This window comes from Hyperoodon ampullatus, assembly GCF_949752795.1.
Source record: "Hyperoodon ampullatus genome assembly, chromosome: 11".
In the NCBI taxonomy this organism is placed as follows: Eukaryota; Metazoa; Chordata; class Mammalia; order Artiodactyla; family Ziphiidae; genus Hyperoodon; species Hyperoodon ampullatus.
In genome coordinates this window covers 60933314-60950627 of record NC_136924.1, presented here as the reverse complement: position 1 = coordinate 60950627, position 17314 = coordinate 60933314, and the positions used below count along the sequence as shown (strand labels likewise).

The 17314-nt window shown below is 61.2% G+C and overlaps 1 protein-coding gene across 1 annotated transcript in view; it reads right to left on the bottom strand.

The window, feature by feature from the left end:
- Positions 1 to 4154: 4154 nt before the first annotated feature.
- The window catches only part of LRP1 (LDL receptor related protein 1), an 80776-nt gene continuing 67616 nt past the window's right edge, over positions 4155 to 17314 (bottom strand). Inside the window, exons 61-89 of the mRNA XM_079714223.1 lie at positions 16693 to 16881; positions 15951 to 16099; positions 15440 to 15533; positions 15210 to 15326; positions 14865 to 14984; positions 14378 to 14500; positions 14096 to 14221; positions 13591 to 13707; positions 12788 to 12894; positions 12552 to 12684; positions 11803 to 11922; positions 11518 to 11640; positions 11022 to 11162; positions 10805 to 10939; positions 10607 to 10726; positions 9336 to 9604; positions 8685 to 8863; positions 8090 to 8196; positions 7727 to 7843; positions 7086 to 7262; positions 6801 to 6941; positions 6507 to 6680; positions 6100 to 6261; positions 5514 to 5688; positions 5265 to 5366; positions 5047 to 5111; positions 4853 to 4943; positions 4609 to 4753; positions 4155 to 4443 (exon numbers count right to left, since the gene is read on the bottom strand). Coding sequence (XP_079570349.1) covers positions 4303 to 4443; positions 4609 to 4753; positions 4853 to 4943; positions 5047 to 5111; positions 5265 to 5366; positions 5514 to 5688; positions 6100 to 6261; positions 6507 to 6680; positions 6801 to 6941; positions 7086 to 7262; positions 7727 to 7843; positions 8090 to 8196; positions 8685 to 8863; positions 9336 to 9604; positions 10607 to 10726; positions 10805 to 10939; positions 11022 to 11162; positions 11518 to 11640; positions 11803 to 11922; positions 12552 to 12684; positions 12788 to 12894; positions 13591 to 13707; positions 14096 to 14221; positions 14378 to 14500; positions 14865 to 14984; positions 15210 to 15326; positions 15440 to 15533; positions 15951 to 16099; positions 16693 to 16881 — 3959 coding nt within the window. The 3' untranslated portion in view covers positions 4155 to 4302. The remainder of the gene's footprint in view (positions 4444 to 4608; positions 4754 to 4852; positions 4944 to 5046; positions 5112 to 5264; positions 5367 to 5513; positions 5689 to 6099; positions 6262 to 6506; positions 6681 to 6800; positions 6942 to 7085; positions 7263 to 7726; positions 7844 to 8089; positions 8197 to 8684; positions 8864 to 9335; positions 9605 to 10606; positions 10727 to 10804; positions 10940 to 11021; positions 11163 to 11517; positions 11641 to 11802; positions 11923 to 12551; positions 12685 to 12787; positions 12895 to 13590; positions 13708 to 14095; positions 14222 to 14377; positions 14501 to 14864; positions 14985 to 15209; positions 15327 to 15439; positions 15534 to 15950; positions 16100 to 16692; positions 16882 to 17314) is intronic.

Genomic DNA, 17314 nt, shown 5'->3' with positions numbered 1-17314 from the left:
CGCTGGGGGCGGGGCGCGGGCGGGGGAGAAAGTTGGGTCTGACTCGGGCGGGCTGGGGGGCGGGGCTCCGCGGAGCTCCAATCCCGGCCGCGCCCCGCGCGCCCCCTCCCGCCCAGCTGGGGGCACCGAAGGTGACTTTCACCCCGACACGCCCCCGACACGCCCCCAGCCCAGGTGCGAAGCGGAGAGGGCTGAGGGGTTCGGGCACCCTGTACCTGTGCCCGAGAGGCTGGGTCTGTGCACCGCTGAGGAATAGGGCCGGGAGTGGGGCTCGAGGCTCCGGGACCTTGTTCCCGAAGCGGGGCACGGTGGAGCAGGGGCCTGGGGAGGCTCAGCGGCCCAGCAAGACCAGGGTCCTTCGGAGCTCCGGGCCCCTTCGATGCTCCGGGCCCTGGAGGGTCCCATGGCAGAAGCAGGGCAGGGGCCGAGTTGAGGGCGGGCGGGGCCCCGGGTGCCTGCCGCTGCGCGGCGCTGACGGGGATGGATGGGCGCCCCGCGGCTCATTCGGCCCGGAGATGAGAATCATTGATCACGGACGGAAACCCTATCACGTCTGTCAATAGGGCTGACAAACGGGCGCCCGCCGCCGCCCCCCGCCCCCGCCTTCAAGGCACCTCTGCGGTCTCAAGACCCCTCCGCTAGATCCGCTGTTCACCTTTGCCCCTCGGCCCCCACCGCCGACCCCTCCACACGTCCCAGAGCATCCCCGCGTGGGGGGTTGGGCAGGAACCGCGCCGCCTGTCCGGCCTCTTGGTGCAGCCTCCATCCCTTTTCTCCCAGTGTCCCATCTTTCACCATCAGCTCCTCTAGATCCTTCTCCCCTTCCACCTCTGTCTCTGTCCTTGTCTCTGTCTCCAGCCTGGTCCTGTCTCTGTCCCTATCCTCTTGGCTGTTTCTTCATCCCTCCCTCCTCCCACTAGTCTCTCTCTCTCTCCTGCCCAAGGAGTCTTCAGCTGTCAGCTGTTGCTATGCACTGAGGCTGTGGCTGAGGTTGTGGTATGACCGACACCTTGACAGCGAGAGATAGGGACAAGCAAAGACATAGAGAGACAGACACATACCCGGAGACACCAGCACATGCCCCCAGGCATGCACGCAGGTGAATCACAGGGGCAGGCCACACTGTAGAGGTGAACATACAGGCAGAGAGAAACACATTCACACAGAGAGCAGCACACACACACAGACAGGTGCACACCTAGAGGCACTGATCCACACAGATGGACACACTCGGTTTACACACACACAGGAGCACACAGAGACAGAGAGACAAATGCACACTTTCATCAAGAGACAAGCATACCCAGACAGGTACTCAGAGCCGACGACCCCACCTTCCTTGCCTTGGCAGAGAGGCAAACATCCACATATGGAGTTGGACACACACTCAGGTGTACGCCGGCACTGGCAGTCCGACAGACAAGCCCAGGAGCACACAAAGACAGATACAGGGATGTGACAGACACAAAACAAGGATTAGGAATGCTGAGAAGATGAGGCAGACACAGAGACACCCAGACAGACAGACAGAAGCCAGGAGGCAGGAACCCGGGTGCAGGCGGGGCAGAGAGAGAGGCAGGAAGGGGTAGAAGGCCCAAGGCCAAGAGGCTCCGTCCCGAATCCTGAGCCTGGCCGAGCACAGGGGCTGCTGAGATGGTGGCGGGCAGTGGGAGAAGCAGGCACACTCAGGCCCAGGGCACCCAGGACAGAAGCTCTTCACTAGAGTCCTGGTTTTCTGGAGTCCTACCCACCCCATCTCTCCTCCTTTTGCTAGTCTCAGGTCACTGCTTTCTGTCCCCAGCTACACACACACACACACACACCACTCCCTGTCTCCATCTCTGTGTCTCTGTCTCTCATTCCGTCTGTATCAGCCTCTGCCTCTGGTTCTGCCCCTGTCTCTTCTCCACCTCTGTCTTAGGTCTCTCTGCCATCCTTGGCAGGTGAGGAGTTTTTGAGGACTGCCTCCTGGAAGACCCGCTCCTGGCCATCCTGGCAGGCAGAGGGAGGATGCTGACTGGAGGGGTGTGTGTTCCAAGCCGCAGCTGGGGGCCCCTCTCGCTCTGCCCAGGATCTTGAGGCGACAGGCAGAGAATCAGTGGCTCCCCGGGGGCGCCAGATGCGCGGCTGGCAGAAGGAGGGAGTGAGGGGGTGGGGCTGGTGGTGGTGGGTAGTAGGCAGGCGCTGGAGGAGGGAGAGGAGCCGGCTGGAGGAGGGTAGAGGGGGTGTGGCAAATAGCCCAAGGGAAGGAAGTGAGAGGCTGGGCTGGGGTCCTCCTGGAGGTGCATAATTAGTGTACTGGGGAGGGGGCTGTGCTGGGCTTGAGGATGAGCTGCGCTGCAGGAGTGCGTACGCCACCTGGTGGACAGATGAGGACACAAGCCTCCCTCTAAGCGATCAACAAGGACGCCCCCTTTCCCCAGTAGGATCGCTCTGCCCTGGGGCCCTAGGGAGCCCGGGAGGCAGCGGAGGATCGCAGAACTTGCTTGGAAGCTGAGGCTGGAGATGGCATCTCAGGCCTGAGGGAAGGGGAGGGCTCTTGTTTCTAGAGGTGCTTGGACCCATAGCTTCCTCAAGAAAGGAGGAATAGACTGAGAAGGTTAAACCAGGGAGGCAGCGGGAATGAAAGGCAGTGCTCCCCCCTTGGGCTTGGCAAGGGTCCTTCAGACGTTTAAAGCTGCCATCTCTGAGCATATTTGCTACTGTGGGGAGAGCGGGGCTCTAACCCTTCCTCAATCTTGGACCATGTAAAGCGGTGTGACCTTCAAGAAGTTCCCTTCTCTGGCCAGGGGCTGAAGTAGACCTGGTACCCCCTTTGGTTGTAGCAGTCCTTTCCTGTCAACCCCTGGGATGTGAGATGTGTCTGTTGGTGGACCGTGGGGCCTGGAAAACTGGTCTTCCCAGCTTTAGCTCCAGGGGCCCTCCTTCTCCTGAATCCAGGGTTCTGACTCTTGGCATCTGATTAATTACTCTCCATGAAGTGTGAGATGTCAGTGCTTCAAGAGAAAACTTAAGAGAGAGCTGTATGGGACCACCCTGAAGGATTAGAAAGCTGTTCACAACCCCAGTGTGTTCATTTCTTATTGTGGGATTTCTCACTGTGGGAGATAATTTTGGGTAGGGGTGGCAGTGTTGTCTCATAAAAGTGACAGTACAGAGAAACAGATCTTGGAGTTAGTGTCCTAGAGCCAGACAGAACACATGATCCAGAGAGGTGAAGTCACTGGTCCAAGTTCACACAGCCAGGAGAAGCAGGTCTTTCTGGTCAAGTCCAGGGCCACCCACTTCCCTGCCACAGCCCAGTGAAGGCGGATGGAGCTCCAGAAGGGCACTGAAGACCCGATGCTCAAGCCTCCCTCCAGCACAGAGCATGGCTCCCTCTGGTGGCTGGAGCATGAAAGCACAGGCCAGCTCCCAGAGTCTCACACTCAGGTAGACACAAACGGCTTTTTTTCTTTCTTTTTTTTTTTTTTTTTTACAATTTTATTTATAACAATATCTGTGTTATTTAGTTGTAAAGGAATTCAGCAAAAATTATTAAAACGTTCATATCCCCAAAACGGGGCTGCCCGCTTGCCCTTCCTTGGTGTGCCCCACTTCCTCCTCATCCCCAGGGGAGGGGAGCCTGGGGGAGTGTTTACCAAAGAAAGTCTCCAGCCCTGGGAGCCACAGTGGGGGCACTGGAGAGGGGGAGGGCCTGTCTGGTAGGGATACTGAGTGTGGCCATCTCAGAGGTGCCCCTACAGTAGGGGCTGGGGCATGGGATGGCCTCCCCCAAGAAGAACTAAAAAACTCCATCCTTTCCTTCCTACCTCAGCCAGAGCCAAATCTTCCAGACAAGGGCAGCAAAGGACTCACCCGCCCCAGAATCCCAGAATCAGCCCTCAGGGAGCTGGGAGGGGTGGGGGGGGATGAGAGGGGAGAGCCTTGACGAAGTGTCTTGTACAGGGAGGGGGAGGCAGCACCACCAGCTCTCCCAGTGGGGCTGCATTTTTGGTGGGAAGGTGGGAGGCAGGGCCCCCTTATACCTGTAAGTTGTAGGGGCCCCCTTCCTGTGCCCCCTCCCGGAAGGCAGCATTGGGCAGGGTGCTGAGGAGCAGGCAGGAAGGAGAACGGAAAGAGATAATACTGTGCTCGCTTGCTCGCTTGCTCACTCACATATAAAAAGTAATTCCTTCATTTTTACATTTATACATCCCAGCAGGGCTGGGGAGGGGTTGGCTGGGCAGGATGGGGGCTCCTTGTGGGACTTCTCTGGCAGGGGGCAGGAGGCTCTCTGCAGAAGTCCGATGGTGCAGGACCCTATGCCAAGGGGTCCCCTATCTCGTCCTCAGGGCCCCGGCCCAGGAGTTCTCGCTTCTCATCCGTGCTGGCCAGGGAGTGGCGGCTGCCATGACCACCCATATAGAGTGTGGCGTACACGGGGTTGGTGAAGTTGGTGGGCTGCAAGGCGACAGAGCGGTCAGGTGGGGCTCAGGGGCTGGGCTCTGTGGCCCGGGTACCCCATCCCCACCTCCATTGCATCATCCAGCCCAATACCCTTGGTCACCCCACCCACAGCCCTTTGTCCCTGTCCTGGAAGCCTCCTCCCCTGTCCTCCCAGCCCACCTTGTCAGGGTCCAGGGCGAAGTCGGCATCCAGTAGGCCCCCTACATCATCAGGCTCCCCGCCTTCGTACATCTTATAGGTGGGGTTCCCAATCTCCACGTTCATGGCCCCGTTGGTCATCCGCTGATGCTGGAAGCCCTTAGCCCTGAGAGGAGGAAGGAGGTTGGGGGCAGGGATTCCAGGTGGATATGGCTATAGGGTGGTAAAATCATGGCCACCATTTTCCAGACTCCCCATAACTCACCCTCGGACTCGCCGCTTGTACCAGAACACCACTCCCGCTACCAGAAGCAGCAGCAGCAGCAAGAGCAGAGGGATTAGGATGGAGGCCATATCTAGAGGGGAGGAGGTGGGAAGCTCAGTCTGAAAGGCCGAGGAGGCACAAAGTCCTCTGTCCCAGGTCCCGGCAGCCCTGCCTCCCCAACCGCTGCCACCTACGTCCAGGCTGCTGTTGGCCGACCACGTGCTCCTCACACCGGGGTCCCGCCATGTGGGGTGGGCACCTGCAGACAGGAGGCGCAGAGCTGAGGGGGCATGACATCCACAACCGTGGCTGCCGGGGAAACTGGGAGGGACCGCAGGATTCTGCTGATCCGGCTCAGGCTTGGGGGAGGGAGGGATAATCTAGGCCCCAGTGAGGCGCAGGCCCAACTCACTGGCACTCAGGCATCATTTTGCTGTTCATGGTGCAGGAACCACCATTGCTGCAGTGGCCAACGCAGGTCAGACAGCTGGGGGCCACCCGGCCATCGGAGCAGCTGCAGGAAGGAGTGAGAGGATGGGCAGGGCTGATGGAGGGTGTCTGAGATGCTGGGGAAGGGGCAGGGCGGGGCTGGGAGGAGTGGGCGGCGGGTGGGACACGGCAGGGTCTGGCCAGGCAGACTGCAGGGCGGGGCCCCACTCACTTGCAGGTGACATCCCCGCTCTGCTTGTTGACCACGCAGGCCCCGTCCAGACAGCGGCTACACTTGTTCACCTCACACCTGGGCCCCTCGAAGTAGGCGGTGCAGCGGCACTGCCGGGAGCCGTCAGCAGCCATCTGGCACGTGCCGAAGTTCTCACAGTAGCCAGAGCACTGCCCTGTGTTTTGGGGGGGGTGGGAGAGGAGGTGCCTCGAACGCCACCCTCAGGAGGGTCCCCCAGAGGTCGTGGGGGGCAGCTGCCCGCCTGAGGGGACCCCCAGGCCTTTTGGGTGACTCCCGCCTCCTCCAGAGCCCCTGGCTGCCCCCACGTCACAGGCTCCAGGGTACAAAGATGTCCCGGAGCATCCTGACAGGGCAGTGCTTTTGCTTGAATAATCCTGATGCCAGAGGGCTCACTACCTCGGTGGGGAGTGTGCTGACCCCTCCACGGGGGAGTACTGGCAACTTGGGCCTGGCTGGGTCACAAACGGCCTCTCTCCAGAGAACTCGCACCTGTGACATCAACCTACGCTCTCAGACCCCCAGCTCCATCATGCCCTGCCCCAGGGCCCAGGGACGGCTCACTCACGGTACTGGCAGCGGTCGCCCAGGAAGCCAGGCAGGCATCGGCACTGGGGCTGGTTGCCCTGGTTGACGGTGCAGGTGCTGTTGTTGGCACAGTACCCCGCACACACCTGCTGGGTGCATTTGGGGCCCGTGAAGCCTGTGGGGCACCGGCACGTGGGCATGCCTGGCGGGAGAGGATGTGTGAGCGGGGCTGTGGCCCACTGAGCCGCCCTGCCCTGTTGCAGGGGAACAGGGCTGGGAGGGCCTGGGCGGAGGGCAGACGGCAGAGGAAAGCGACACGGGGTTGGGGGCAGGGGTGAAGTAAGGCCGGGCAGGGGCTGGGGATTTGTCTGAGCGGAGGCGGCTTGCTGGAGGGGCTGGGAGCCCAGGGGCCGGGAGGAGTCCCGGCAGGAGAACTGAAGGCCGTACCGGAGGGGGAGGCAGCACAGGTGCCCCCGTTGCGACAGTGCTCCCAGCACTGGTCCAGCTCACACTTGTCGCCCGTGTAGCGGGGCTGGCAGCGGCACTTGGGCTGTCTCCGTGCATTGAGGAAGCAGCTGCCACCATTGAAGCACTGCAGGTTACAGGTTCCGGGCCGAGGAGCTGCAGGAAGGATCATGGTGGGCGTGTGCAGAGCCGGGGGGTGGTGAGGGGAATTCAGGTGCTGTAGGGAGGAGGGCTCTGAAGCATGGGATGGGGGACCGGGGAGGCGCGTGAGCATACCGTCTGGCGGGGGCGTTGGTGAGGGCACAGCCACACAGGTGCCATTGTCTAGTCGCTTCCCGTTGGGACAGGTGCAGACAGGTCCACTGGGGCTCAGCAGGCAAAGCCACTCGCACTTCTTGCGGTCACAGGGGTTGGTCACTGCAGGTGAGGGCAGGGGTGGGAGGATGCTGAGCCCTGTGGACCCAGAACCTCCCCTGCCCACCAGGACCTGAGGCTGCAGCCTGGAGACTCAGCACCCCCTGGCCTTCCCTGCCCCAGCCTGGGCTCTCTGTCTCCACTCACCTTCAGGCTGCTTGTGCTGGTGGTACAGGACCACATCCGAGGCGTGGCTCAGGCCCCCCGTCAGGTTGATCAACGGGCTATGCCCAAACTTATGGATCTTGAAGACACGATTATTGATGTAGGTGACGCCATAGATGTAATCCTCAAAGACATCGATGCTGAAGGGGTGACTTAGGCCTGCGGAGGGGTCAGAGGGGACTCAGGCCCTGGTCACACTCTCCAGGACACTGGGCCCCAAGGCTCCCAGGTACCTCTAACTCAAACATCCCAAAGCAAACTCTCCTCAACCTGTTCCTCCTGCTGTGGCCACTACTGGCAAAAGGTCCCATCAGCCCTAGACGTCTGGGGTCAGGATCAACTTCTGCTCCCTCTTCTCATATTGGCTAAGTTCCTATTATTACCCATATTGCCTCCACGCAGCTCAATATACTCATTGGTAGAATGAATGAATGGAAAAGTGGCCCAGAGGGTCAGGGTGAGCCTCAGGCCTGCAGGACTGGTGCAGGGGGTGTCTGGTTGGGAGGGGCCTGAAAGGCACTGCAAGACTGTTGAGGGCCAGGCTGAGGAGGATGGTAGGTGCTAGGTGAGGCCTTGGGCTCAGAGGGGAGGACAAGGGCCCGAGGCTGCTGGTGGACTCTGACCTCGTTTGCCGTCAGCAGCCACGATGGGGTCAGTGCCGTTGAGCCGGATGCTGCCAATGACTGAGAGCTTGGCATCCGCCCAGTACAGACGTTCATTGTGGTAATCCACGGCCAGGCCTGGGGGAGCAGAGAGCACCGTGAGGCCCAGCCTCCCTGCCCCAGGCTGGGGGAGCAAGCAGGACTGTCTCCATGTTTGGGACAGTTCCACCCTGCTCCCATGATCACTCCCAATCACCTCTTCTGGGAAAAGCCTCTACAACCCATCTGTCCCATCCCAGTCCAAGCCTCTCCCCCTAACTTTTGTGTGGCCCCAGGCTCAGCGAGCCTACCTCTCCCACATCCCCTGCCCACTCCTGCACAGACCTGTGGGCCATTGGATGTTGTCCTGTACCAGTGTCTCCCGAAGGGTCCCATCCATGGCTGCTGTTTCAATCTTGGGGTGGTTCCCCCAGTCTGACCAGTACATGGTGCTAGGGAGGGAGAAGGAGTGAGTGTGGCTAGGACCTGGGCTCCCACAGGAGGCCACTCAAGGTGGGCACAGGGCACAGAGACTGCTGGGTACACAGAGAGGAGGGTGTTCTTGTCCACCTCCTCCAGAGAGAACTGGGGGGAGTCAACTTCCTGACCTGGTTAAAGATCTTGTACTCTAAAACCACACTGTGCTGCTCCAGAGTCGTCTAAGCAGGCAGAGCTGCCCCCTGGAGCAGAGGAGAAGCCCAGAACCTGGCTGACAGCCAAGTGGAGGCCAGGCCCCACCTGAGCAGGCCAGCAGGACCCCAGGCAGCATCAGGGAGGGCCAGGGCTGGGCGCAGCCTGGAAGACCCAGGGGCCTGCGGAGGACTCTGACCTCAGGCTGGTCTGGGAGAGGAAGGACAAGCCGGGGGATGCTGGGCACCCACCTCCAACCCAGGGCTTCCTAGCCCCAGCCTAGATGCCTCCCCCCAGGACCCCTGCCCACCCCCTCAGCGGGTCCACCACAATGGCGTGGGGCTCGTCAATCATGCCGGAGATGAGCGTCTTGCGGTTCTCGCCCTTCATCTGTGCCACTTCAATCACATCTCGGCCCGAGTCGGTCCAATACACGTTCCCGGCAACCCAGTCGATGGCGATGCCCCTTGGCATCTTGAGCCCTGAAATCTGGATGAGGGGGTTATAGTTTCAGAGGCTTCCACCTTTCATCTTCCTGCCCATTGTCCAGCCCCCCGACACCCGGCCAGCCTGTCCCTGCTAGATATCACGACCCTGATTTATTGAGGAACAGAGTAAAGCCCAAAGAGACGAAATAGGTTAGTAAGATGGAATAGGTTAGTTAGTGGGCTGGCTGTGACGATCAGGAACTGAACGTGGCTCTGATGCTGCTGGCCAGGTGCCCCCTGTGCCTTGTAGCCTCAGGCTGCCATGCGGCAGAAACACCTACTGATGATGGTGCTGCTCTGTCTACTTGCTGTCCGTGCCTCATGACATAATCCAGAGTCTGCCCTGCATGCCAGTCTCACCCTTTGCCCCTTCCGCTGTCCTCTGCAAACTCTGCTCTGAACAGTCTGCTTTTTGGGATCTTCCCACCCAGCCCGTGCCTCCATGTAGGTCCCACCCCAGGCTGGGTGCTCACATTAAGGTGGGTGACACCCCGGTCAATCTGTCGCCGGTGGCGATTGGATGTGGTGGGAGGCGCAGCAGGTGGCAGGCTGCGGTAGGAGATGGTGCCCGTGTGCCAATTGGTCCAGTAGACGCGGCCAGCCTTGACATGGACATCCATGGCATCGATGCGGACACTCTCATCACCCTGGAAGGCCTGCTCATAAGCCGAATGGGGGTGACTGGGGAACAGGCTTCGGATCTCATTGTCATCAGCAATGTACAGGACCTGATACTCAGAGCCTGGAGGGACAAGAGACCAGATGTTGGCGGGGGTGAAAGGTGGGGCTGGGGGCTGTTGCGCCTGGTGCTGGAAGGAGCCGCCGCAACGTGCTCCCCACCCAGACCAGCGCCTTTCACACTAACAGTGTCTCTTCTCCTAATCAAACCATCTGACCCAGCCAGAAGCCTCTGTCACCCGGTCCCAGAGCCAGGCTTGAGGACGCCAGCCTCAGCCCTTGGAACTCCCCCCCCTCCCCGCCCCCCTCCTGAGGTGATCTAGTGTGACCTGCTGTCCCTCCTCCTCCAGCCTCATGGACTTCGGCCTCCTCATGGCCTCTGCTAGCATCACCACGGTCCCTGCTCCCCACTGATATCTGCTTGCGGGTGCACACACATGTGGGGGTGTATGAGCATGGCCATGGAGGGAGGCAGGTGTGCATGGGCATCTGAGTGCACTTGGGCACGTGTGGTGGGGTTGTGTGTGCACAGTGTGTGTGTGTCTGGGTGTGCATACATGGATGTGGGGTGTGTTTGTATACAGGCATGAGGAAGGTGCAGGTGTGCGTCAAAGCATATGTGGGTGTAGAACTTACATGTTCTCACCAAAAAAAAAAAAAAAAAGTAAATACGTGAACTGATAACTGTTAACTCGATGGGGGGGAATCCTTTCACAAGGCGTATGTACATCAAATCATCACCTTGCACACATTAAATATCTTACAGTTTTGTCAATTATACCTCAATAAACCTGAAAAAAGCATAATGGGAATATGCAGGTGGGGTACACTTGGCTCTGTTAAGTGTGGTGATGCGCACCTGCGTGCTCTCCCCCCAAACTTCCTCAGCCCCAGGACCTCTGGCCCCTGCACGGCTGCCAGAACGGAGTGCAGAAAGCTGTGCTGCGGGTCTGGAATTCCAAGCTTGGGCAAGGGTGCTTGGAGGAAAACACAGCGTTCCAGGTCCCGTTTCTTATCCTGGCGTTGTAAGCCCCGCCCCCTCTCTCCGTCCTCTCCCAGCTCCTACCTTCCGCCTTGCAGGTGTTGTGCGTCTTCATGAAGTTGCGCGCGCAGCTGCACAGGTGGCCGCCCTTGGTGTTGTTGCAGAGCTGTGAGCAGGTGCCGAAGCGCAGGCATTCGTTGATGTCTGGGGGTTACACAGGAGGGTCATGGAAAGTCTTGCGGCTGGGGCTTCTGCCCGCCCCGCTGGGCCCCACCTTCCTACCCTGGCATCCAGGCTGGCCTGGCACCGTGTGGAAGCCAGAGCGGCAGGCACAGTAGGCGGCTTTCTCGGTGCGCACGCAGCGTGCCTCATCCCCGCAGATGCTGGCGTTGGCGGCGCAGCTGGTCAGCTTGGGGTCTGCAAAGACAGAGAGTCTAGGCCTGAGCTTCGGCTCTCAGCCCCTCCCGGCTAAACCCTGCCCCAGCACGCCGGGTCTCACCGATGCTGCAGCCCTCCTCGTCAGAGCCGTCCCCGCAGTCATCGAACATGTTGCAGCGCAGGGAGGAGGAGAGGCAGTGCTGGTTCCGGCACAGAAACTCCTTCTTGTCTTTGCAGTGGGGGGTCTGGGCTGTGGGCGGCTCTGGGGGAGGGCGGGGCTTGAGGTCCGGGGTATTTACCACCCTGCCCCCTCTTCCCACTGGAACCCCTAGTCAGTCACGGGTAGAGGGGGTCCCAAGCCTGGCTGTCAAGCTTCAGGGGAAGCTGGTTAAACATCCAGATTCTCAGTCTCCACCTCAATACCTTCCCCAGGGACTTCTTTCCCTCCAAAACAGGGCCCCCAGGCTCCCAGCAGTGGATCCTCCCCTCTTCTGGATCCTCCCCTCTCCCGGTGAATCGGCTCAACAGATGATGAGCCCACTTGGCCCAGCCCCACTGCCTGTGCAGCACCCCCACTCTAGGCTCCCCAGGCTCCCCCTTACTGGCCCCCTGCTCACCACAGTCCTCCTCATCAGTCCCATCCCCGCAGTTGTCCGTGCCGTCGCACTGGCGCCCGATCCACAGGCAGACGCGGTCGTTCTTGCAACGGAAGGGCCGGTTTGGAGGGCACACGAACCTGGCTGCAGCAGCGAGAGGAGACAAGTCAGAATCAGCCTCGGGGGCGGGGGCGGGCCGAGGGCCACCAGGGTGTGTCAGAACCCCGCCTCCGCCCCGACAGAAGCCCCGCCCCCGCCTTGGAGCCCTGCCCCGTCCGAAGCCGCGCCCCCACCCAGGAGCCTCACCGCACTCCTCTGGGTTCTCGTCTGAGTTGTCCCCGCAGTCGTCCTCGCCGTCGCACTTCCATGCTAGCGGCTTGCACAGGGTGTTGTTGCACTGGAACTCGTCCAGGGGGCAGGTCCGCACTGGGCGTCAGGGGGAGGAAAGAGTAAAGAATGAGCCCTGAGCCCCAGGCTGCTGGCGGCCGGGTCTTGCCCTCCCTCCAGGGGCAGAGACCTAGAGGGAACACGCAGAAAGCGGTGGTACCACCAGATCGAACCCGAGTTTCCTAATTTTCTACCAGCCGGGTAAGCTGGGCAGAACTGCCTCCTCTGGTATTTAGGGGAGAAGAGGCATTTTTGGGGAAGTGTCCAGAGGGGTCCAGAGAGCCCTCTTTCTCTGGTGGTGCGGCAGGGCTCCGGTGTGGCAGGGCTACTGTAGTTCAATGGCAGGTACACTCAGCTGGGAGTCAGGAGACCTAGGTTCCAATCCCTGTCCTTAGCCCCCCAGCGCAGAGCTAGGACATCTGCCCTCACTGCTCCAAGCGCCAACCTTCTCTCACCCGGCCTGCCCACTGCCCCAGGAAAGGAAAGTGAGCAGGGACTTTACTTCTCAGGGCAGCTGACTGCTGTGTTGGAACTTGTGGGATGGGGCCTGGGTGGACACAGCCCACAGGTTTTTCTGCTGGATTTCAACCCAACTGGCTCCTGATTAAGTGCTATTGCGGGGTGGGGGTAGGGTGGGAGGGCTGGGGAGCCGAGCTGGAGGGGCTCACCGCCAGTGCTGCAGGCTTCCTCATCACTGCCGTCCATGCAGTCAGCATCTGCATCACAGCGCCAGCGCAGGGGGATGCAGTGACCACTCTTGCACTGGAACTGGTCCATGTCACAGCGGGGGGTGCAGTCTTTCTGTGGGCGCAGGAGCAGCATCCTGGTCAGACCTGGGCACCCCTGCAGGCCTGCCCTGACTCTTCTAAGGCCATCCCTCCCTCCTTCTGGTCTCCCTGCCCACCTCGTCTGAGCCATCTGCACAGTCATGATCCCCATCACATTTCCAGCGCCCAGCGATGCATCGGCCATTGGCACAGGAGAACTCACTCTCAGAGCAGGGCCGAGGGGCTGGGAAGGACAGGGGAGAGACAGGCCCCAGGAGGGTGGGCATAGGGACTCAGCCCTCGAGAGCATCTCCAGCCCTTGCAGAGCAATATCACCCATCCCTGTGTCCCTGAAGGCCACAGTTGACTGGCATAATGACCAAGATGCTCAACTAATCCCGGGCAAGCCAACTGGCTGCCCTCATGGGACCAGTCGGGCCCAGAGGGCACTCACACTTACCCCTCTGGGGCAGACACATGAGAGAGGGCACGGGTCCCTGGCCCTGCCCTCAGGACAGACTGTGTGTGGGGAGGGGAAGGGAGGGACAAGACCACTAAGGCAAGCACCAGGGTTTAGGGAGAGGCCAGTAAAGGATGATGGGCTGGCACAGCACGGGGACAGGTGGGCTCTGGGGCAGCAGCAGGGGATGTGGTAGGAGCACGGGCACATCAGAGACACCTACCTCTGCAACCCCAAGAGGACAGTGTGAAAATGGAGAGAAACATGAGATGAGGTGAAATGGCACAAACTCAAATACACAACATGGAGCGGGGTGGGGTGGGGTGGGGTGAGGCGGGAGGGAGCTCCTGACCCCCAGCCCTGGGAAGCAGCCACCTGCTCTAGTGCAGCCTGGTGGCAGCAGGGGCAGGGGTACTGAGCGGGGAGGTCTCCTGGGGGAGGACACCTGCTGGGCCGGGTGGGACGGGGTAGGGGACATACTGCAGCTCTCCTCATCAGAGTTGTCGCCACAGTCATTGTCGTAATCGCACTGCCAACGGCCCGGCACACAGCGGTTGTTCTTGCAGCGGAACTGGTAGGGCTCACAGGTACGCTCGTCTAGAAGAGGCAAGATTGAGGGGCAGTCAGGGGCAGAGTCGGGGGCAGACGTCAGGGCCCCGGAAGGTGTGGTCAAGATGGCCAGGAGCGGGAGAGTGGGCATTCCAGCCTGACCAAGGTCAGCAGTGGGAGTCCAGGCCGTGTTCTGAGATGTGGAGTCTATGGGACCTTCTGGGGCAGGAGGAATGCGAGTGGAGGGAGCTGCTTTGGGGAGGGGATCGACAGATCCCACAGGTGGGCAGGTGTGTGCTGATGAGATGCTGGCAGGAGTCGGGGCGGGAATTAGACAGGAGTTGGTGGGCACAGGCCGTACGGGGACGCAGGCGGCAGGCAGCCCCAGCCCTGCCCGTCAGGTGCCTTTCCCTGGAGCAGGGCTGGGGGAGCTCACCACACTCCTCTTTGGGCTCATCCGAGCCGTCCCCGCAGTCGTCCTCTCCATCACACTTCCAGCGCGCCGGGATACAGCGGCCCGAGTCCTTGCAGCGGAATTCATCCACTCCGCAGGTCATCTGGGCTGCAAGGGGGTGACCCAGTGATGAGGGGGAGGCTCCTTTCAGGACGGCACTGTGAGGGCGAGGTCTGGGTGGGAGCGGCCACCGAGGGGGGTCACACGTGGGGGTAGTGGGAGCAGCAGACACTGTGGAGGGGGGGTGGGCTCCCGGAGACTCACTGCAGTTGGCGGGCTCGTCACTGCCGTCCACACAGTCGTTGTCCCGGTCACAGACCCAGACTCGGGGGATGCAGCGCTTGGTGATGGAGCACTGGAACTGGTTGGGGGCGCAGGTCACCTCAGCTGCGGGGTTGGGGAGAGAATGAGGACCTGCCCATTCCACCTCCCCCGCACAGTTCAAGATCCCCATCTTCTCCCTCTTCCAAGCCCTGGCCTTGTCCTGGTCCTGCCAGCAATTTCTTGGGAGGAAGGAAAATTATCTTCAATTTTGGTGATTTTGTCTTCTGGATCTACACATCTCTACGATGTGCGTGATGATTTTACGAGCAAACCAAGTCACACCCCATATAATTTATGTTGCTCATCTAGTAACATTACTTGAGAGCAGCACGACCCCTAGAAGAAGTGGGGGCTGGATTTCACTGTGAATTGTGTTTCCGTGCCCGTTTTCCACACCCCCCTCCCTGCCACCGCCCGGGGCACTCACGGCAGTCCCTCTCATCCTCCCCGTCTCCGCAGTTGTCCTGCCCATTGCAGCGGAAGATGCCCGGAATACAGCGGTTGGTGTTGGTGCACTTGAACTGACTGGGCAAGCAGACGTGGATGTCTGTGGGGGTGGCAGGAGGGGAGGGTAACTAACGGTGGATGCAGGACTCGGGAAGGGCGGGGGTCCCACTCCCTCGGGGGGAGAGCGCAGGCCCAGGGCTGGAGCAGCAGGAGTCCAGCCTGGAGAGGTGGCCGCTGTGGGCTGAGCCTCCTTGCCCTGGGAGCGCGGTTACCAAACCCCCAAATCCCGGGGAGGACAAGGCGGGGCGGGAGGGCAGCCCTTTACCGCAGTTGGCCTCGTCACTGTTGTCCTGGCAGTCGTTGTCCCCGTCACAGATGAAGGCAGGGTTCGTGCAGATGCCTGTCGAGCACTGGAACTGTCCTGGGCGGCACTTGAACTCGGCTGCCGGGAGGGGAGGCTCAGCGTCAGCAGGGCCGGGGGGTGGGCCACTAGGGGCCTCGGGAGTCGGGCGGCCCTGACGCAGGACCCTCTTGCCACCCCGCCCGGGCACTCACGACAGTCCGGGGGCTCGTCCGAGTGGTCCCCGCAGTCGTCCTCCGTGTCACACTTCCACCAGAAGGGGATGCACTTGTCGTTCTTGCACACAAACTGGAGGGCAGGTGGGGGCGAGAGGGGTTGGTGGGGGTCTGGGGAACTCAGGAGGTTTTCTTTCGAGGGGCCGGGATGTCTCAAAGAAGCAGGGGGGTCAGGCATCTTGGGGGGAGGTTGAGCTGGATGGGAGGTTGGGGTGTGGTGAGCGCAGGAAGGCCAGGCGAGGGGGCATCTGTGTGGAGGTTTGAGGGGGGAGTCAGGGTTAGGGGGTGGGGTGTTTGTGTGAGGTGACGGGTGTAAAAGTATTGCTGTGGGGAGACAAGAGGTAGGCAAGAAATGCGGGGGTGTTAGCGTGGGAAAACCAGATGTGTGAGGACAGCAGGGCGGGTGCTGGGGTCCCAGGAGGAGTGCAGGTAGTGGTGTGGGAGATCGGGGATCGAGGCATGGGGAGCGGGGTCTGGGGAAGAACCTCACCTGGCTGGCCGTGCAGTTGGACACACAGTTGCGCCCATCGCCGCCCAGGTAGAAGTTGGTGGGACAGGCACACTTGTGGCCGCCCCCGGGGGACAGCAGGCACAGGTTGCTGCAGCCGCCATTGTTGGCCTTGCAGGGGTGGTTGGGCACTGCCGGAGGAAACGTGGTTAGAGGGTGGCAGACTGGCCCAGTTTATGGACCACTGCTCCCTGGGCCGCCGGCCTCTGGCGGGGCGAGGGCAGTGCTCACTGGTAACACGTTTTCTGGTCTTTCAAAGGCTGCCTGGCCCATCTATCCTGGGCAGAGGTGGGATGGGTCCAGACCCTGCTCTTTCAGGAGAGCTGAAGCCAGAGATAGGAGAGGACTCTGCTGAGGTCCCAGGATCAGGCTGGACCCAAGCCCCGCACGCGGCCTCCCCTGTGCTCTCCCCCTCAGCTCTGGCCTGCCTACCTTCGGGGTCTGGCCTTGGTGGTCTCCACCCAAACCTGCTCTACTGGACGGCCTCAGGGCCTCGCTGCTACAAGATTCTAGGGCTGGACCCAAGCTGGGCTGTAGCTCCTGAGAGCCAGAACATAGCCTGCCTATAGGCCTCCGAATCTCCTGGTGTCTGCAGGCACTGCTTGGTCAGTGCTGGGGAAGGGGTGGGCTGGAATCCCTGCTGAGACAGCAGGGCCCCATCCCACCTCAGGGGCCCCTCGTGCCTGGCTCATCGGGGGTCGGCTCTCGGTCCTCGGCCGCTTACCGTCAGGCTGGCGCAGGGCATGGAAGACATGCAGGTCCATGGGCCGGTGCAGTGTGCTGATGAGGAGCGTCTTGTTGGTGCCCGTGGTCTTGTGGGCCCTGTTGATGGACTTTGTCTCCCAGTCGGTCCAGTAGACGTAGTCCTCGAACAGGGTCAGGGCGAAGATGTGCGGTATGTCCTGGCTCAGCACTGAGGGTGGCAGGGGGCCGGGGGACAGGCCGGGTGGCCGGTCAGCACCGAGTAGTACTGGGCGCCTTCCCTACTGGGCCCTTAACCCCACAGCAACCCTATGAGGTGGGCACTAGCCCAGCTCCAGCCCCTGGCCGCACAGCTGGCAAGTGGCAGAGCTGAAATGCAACTCCTGGCCTGTCTGACAGCAGGTTCCTGCCCAAATACACTCTACGGTTCCCTGGGAGGGAGTGGGGGCGTCCTGGGTACGCCAGCCCCGGCCCTTCTGCTCCCACCTTCCTCGGGGCCTGTCATCTGAAACTGTGCATGGGAAGGTGCCTCTCTCTCTCCTTCCCGAGGGAGCTGGTGGTGGCCTCATGCCTGGGCGGATCCAGGGGGCATACCCTGGGGTGCTCTGAACCCCCAGACCCCTGGTGGGTGGTGTCCTCAGACC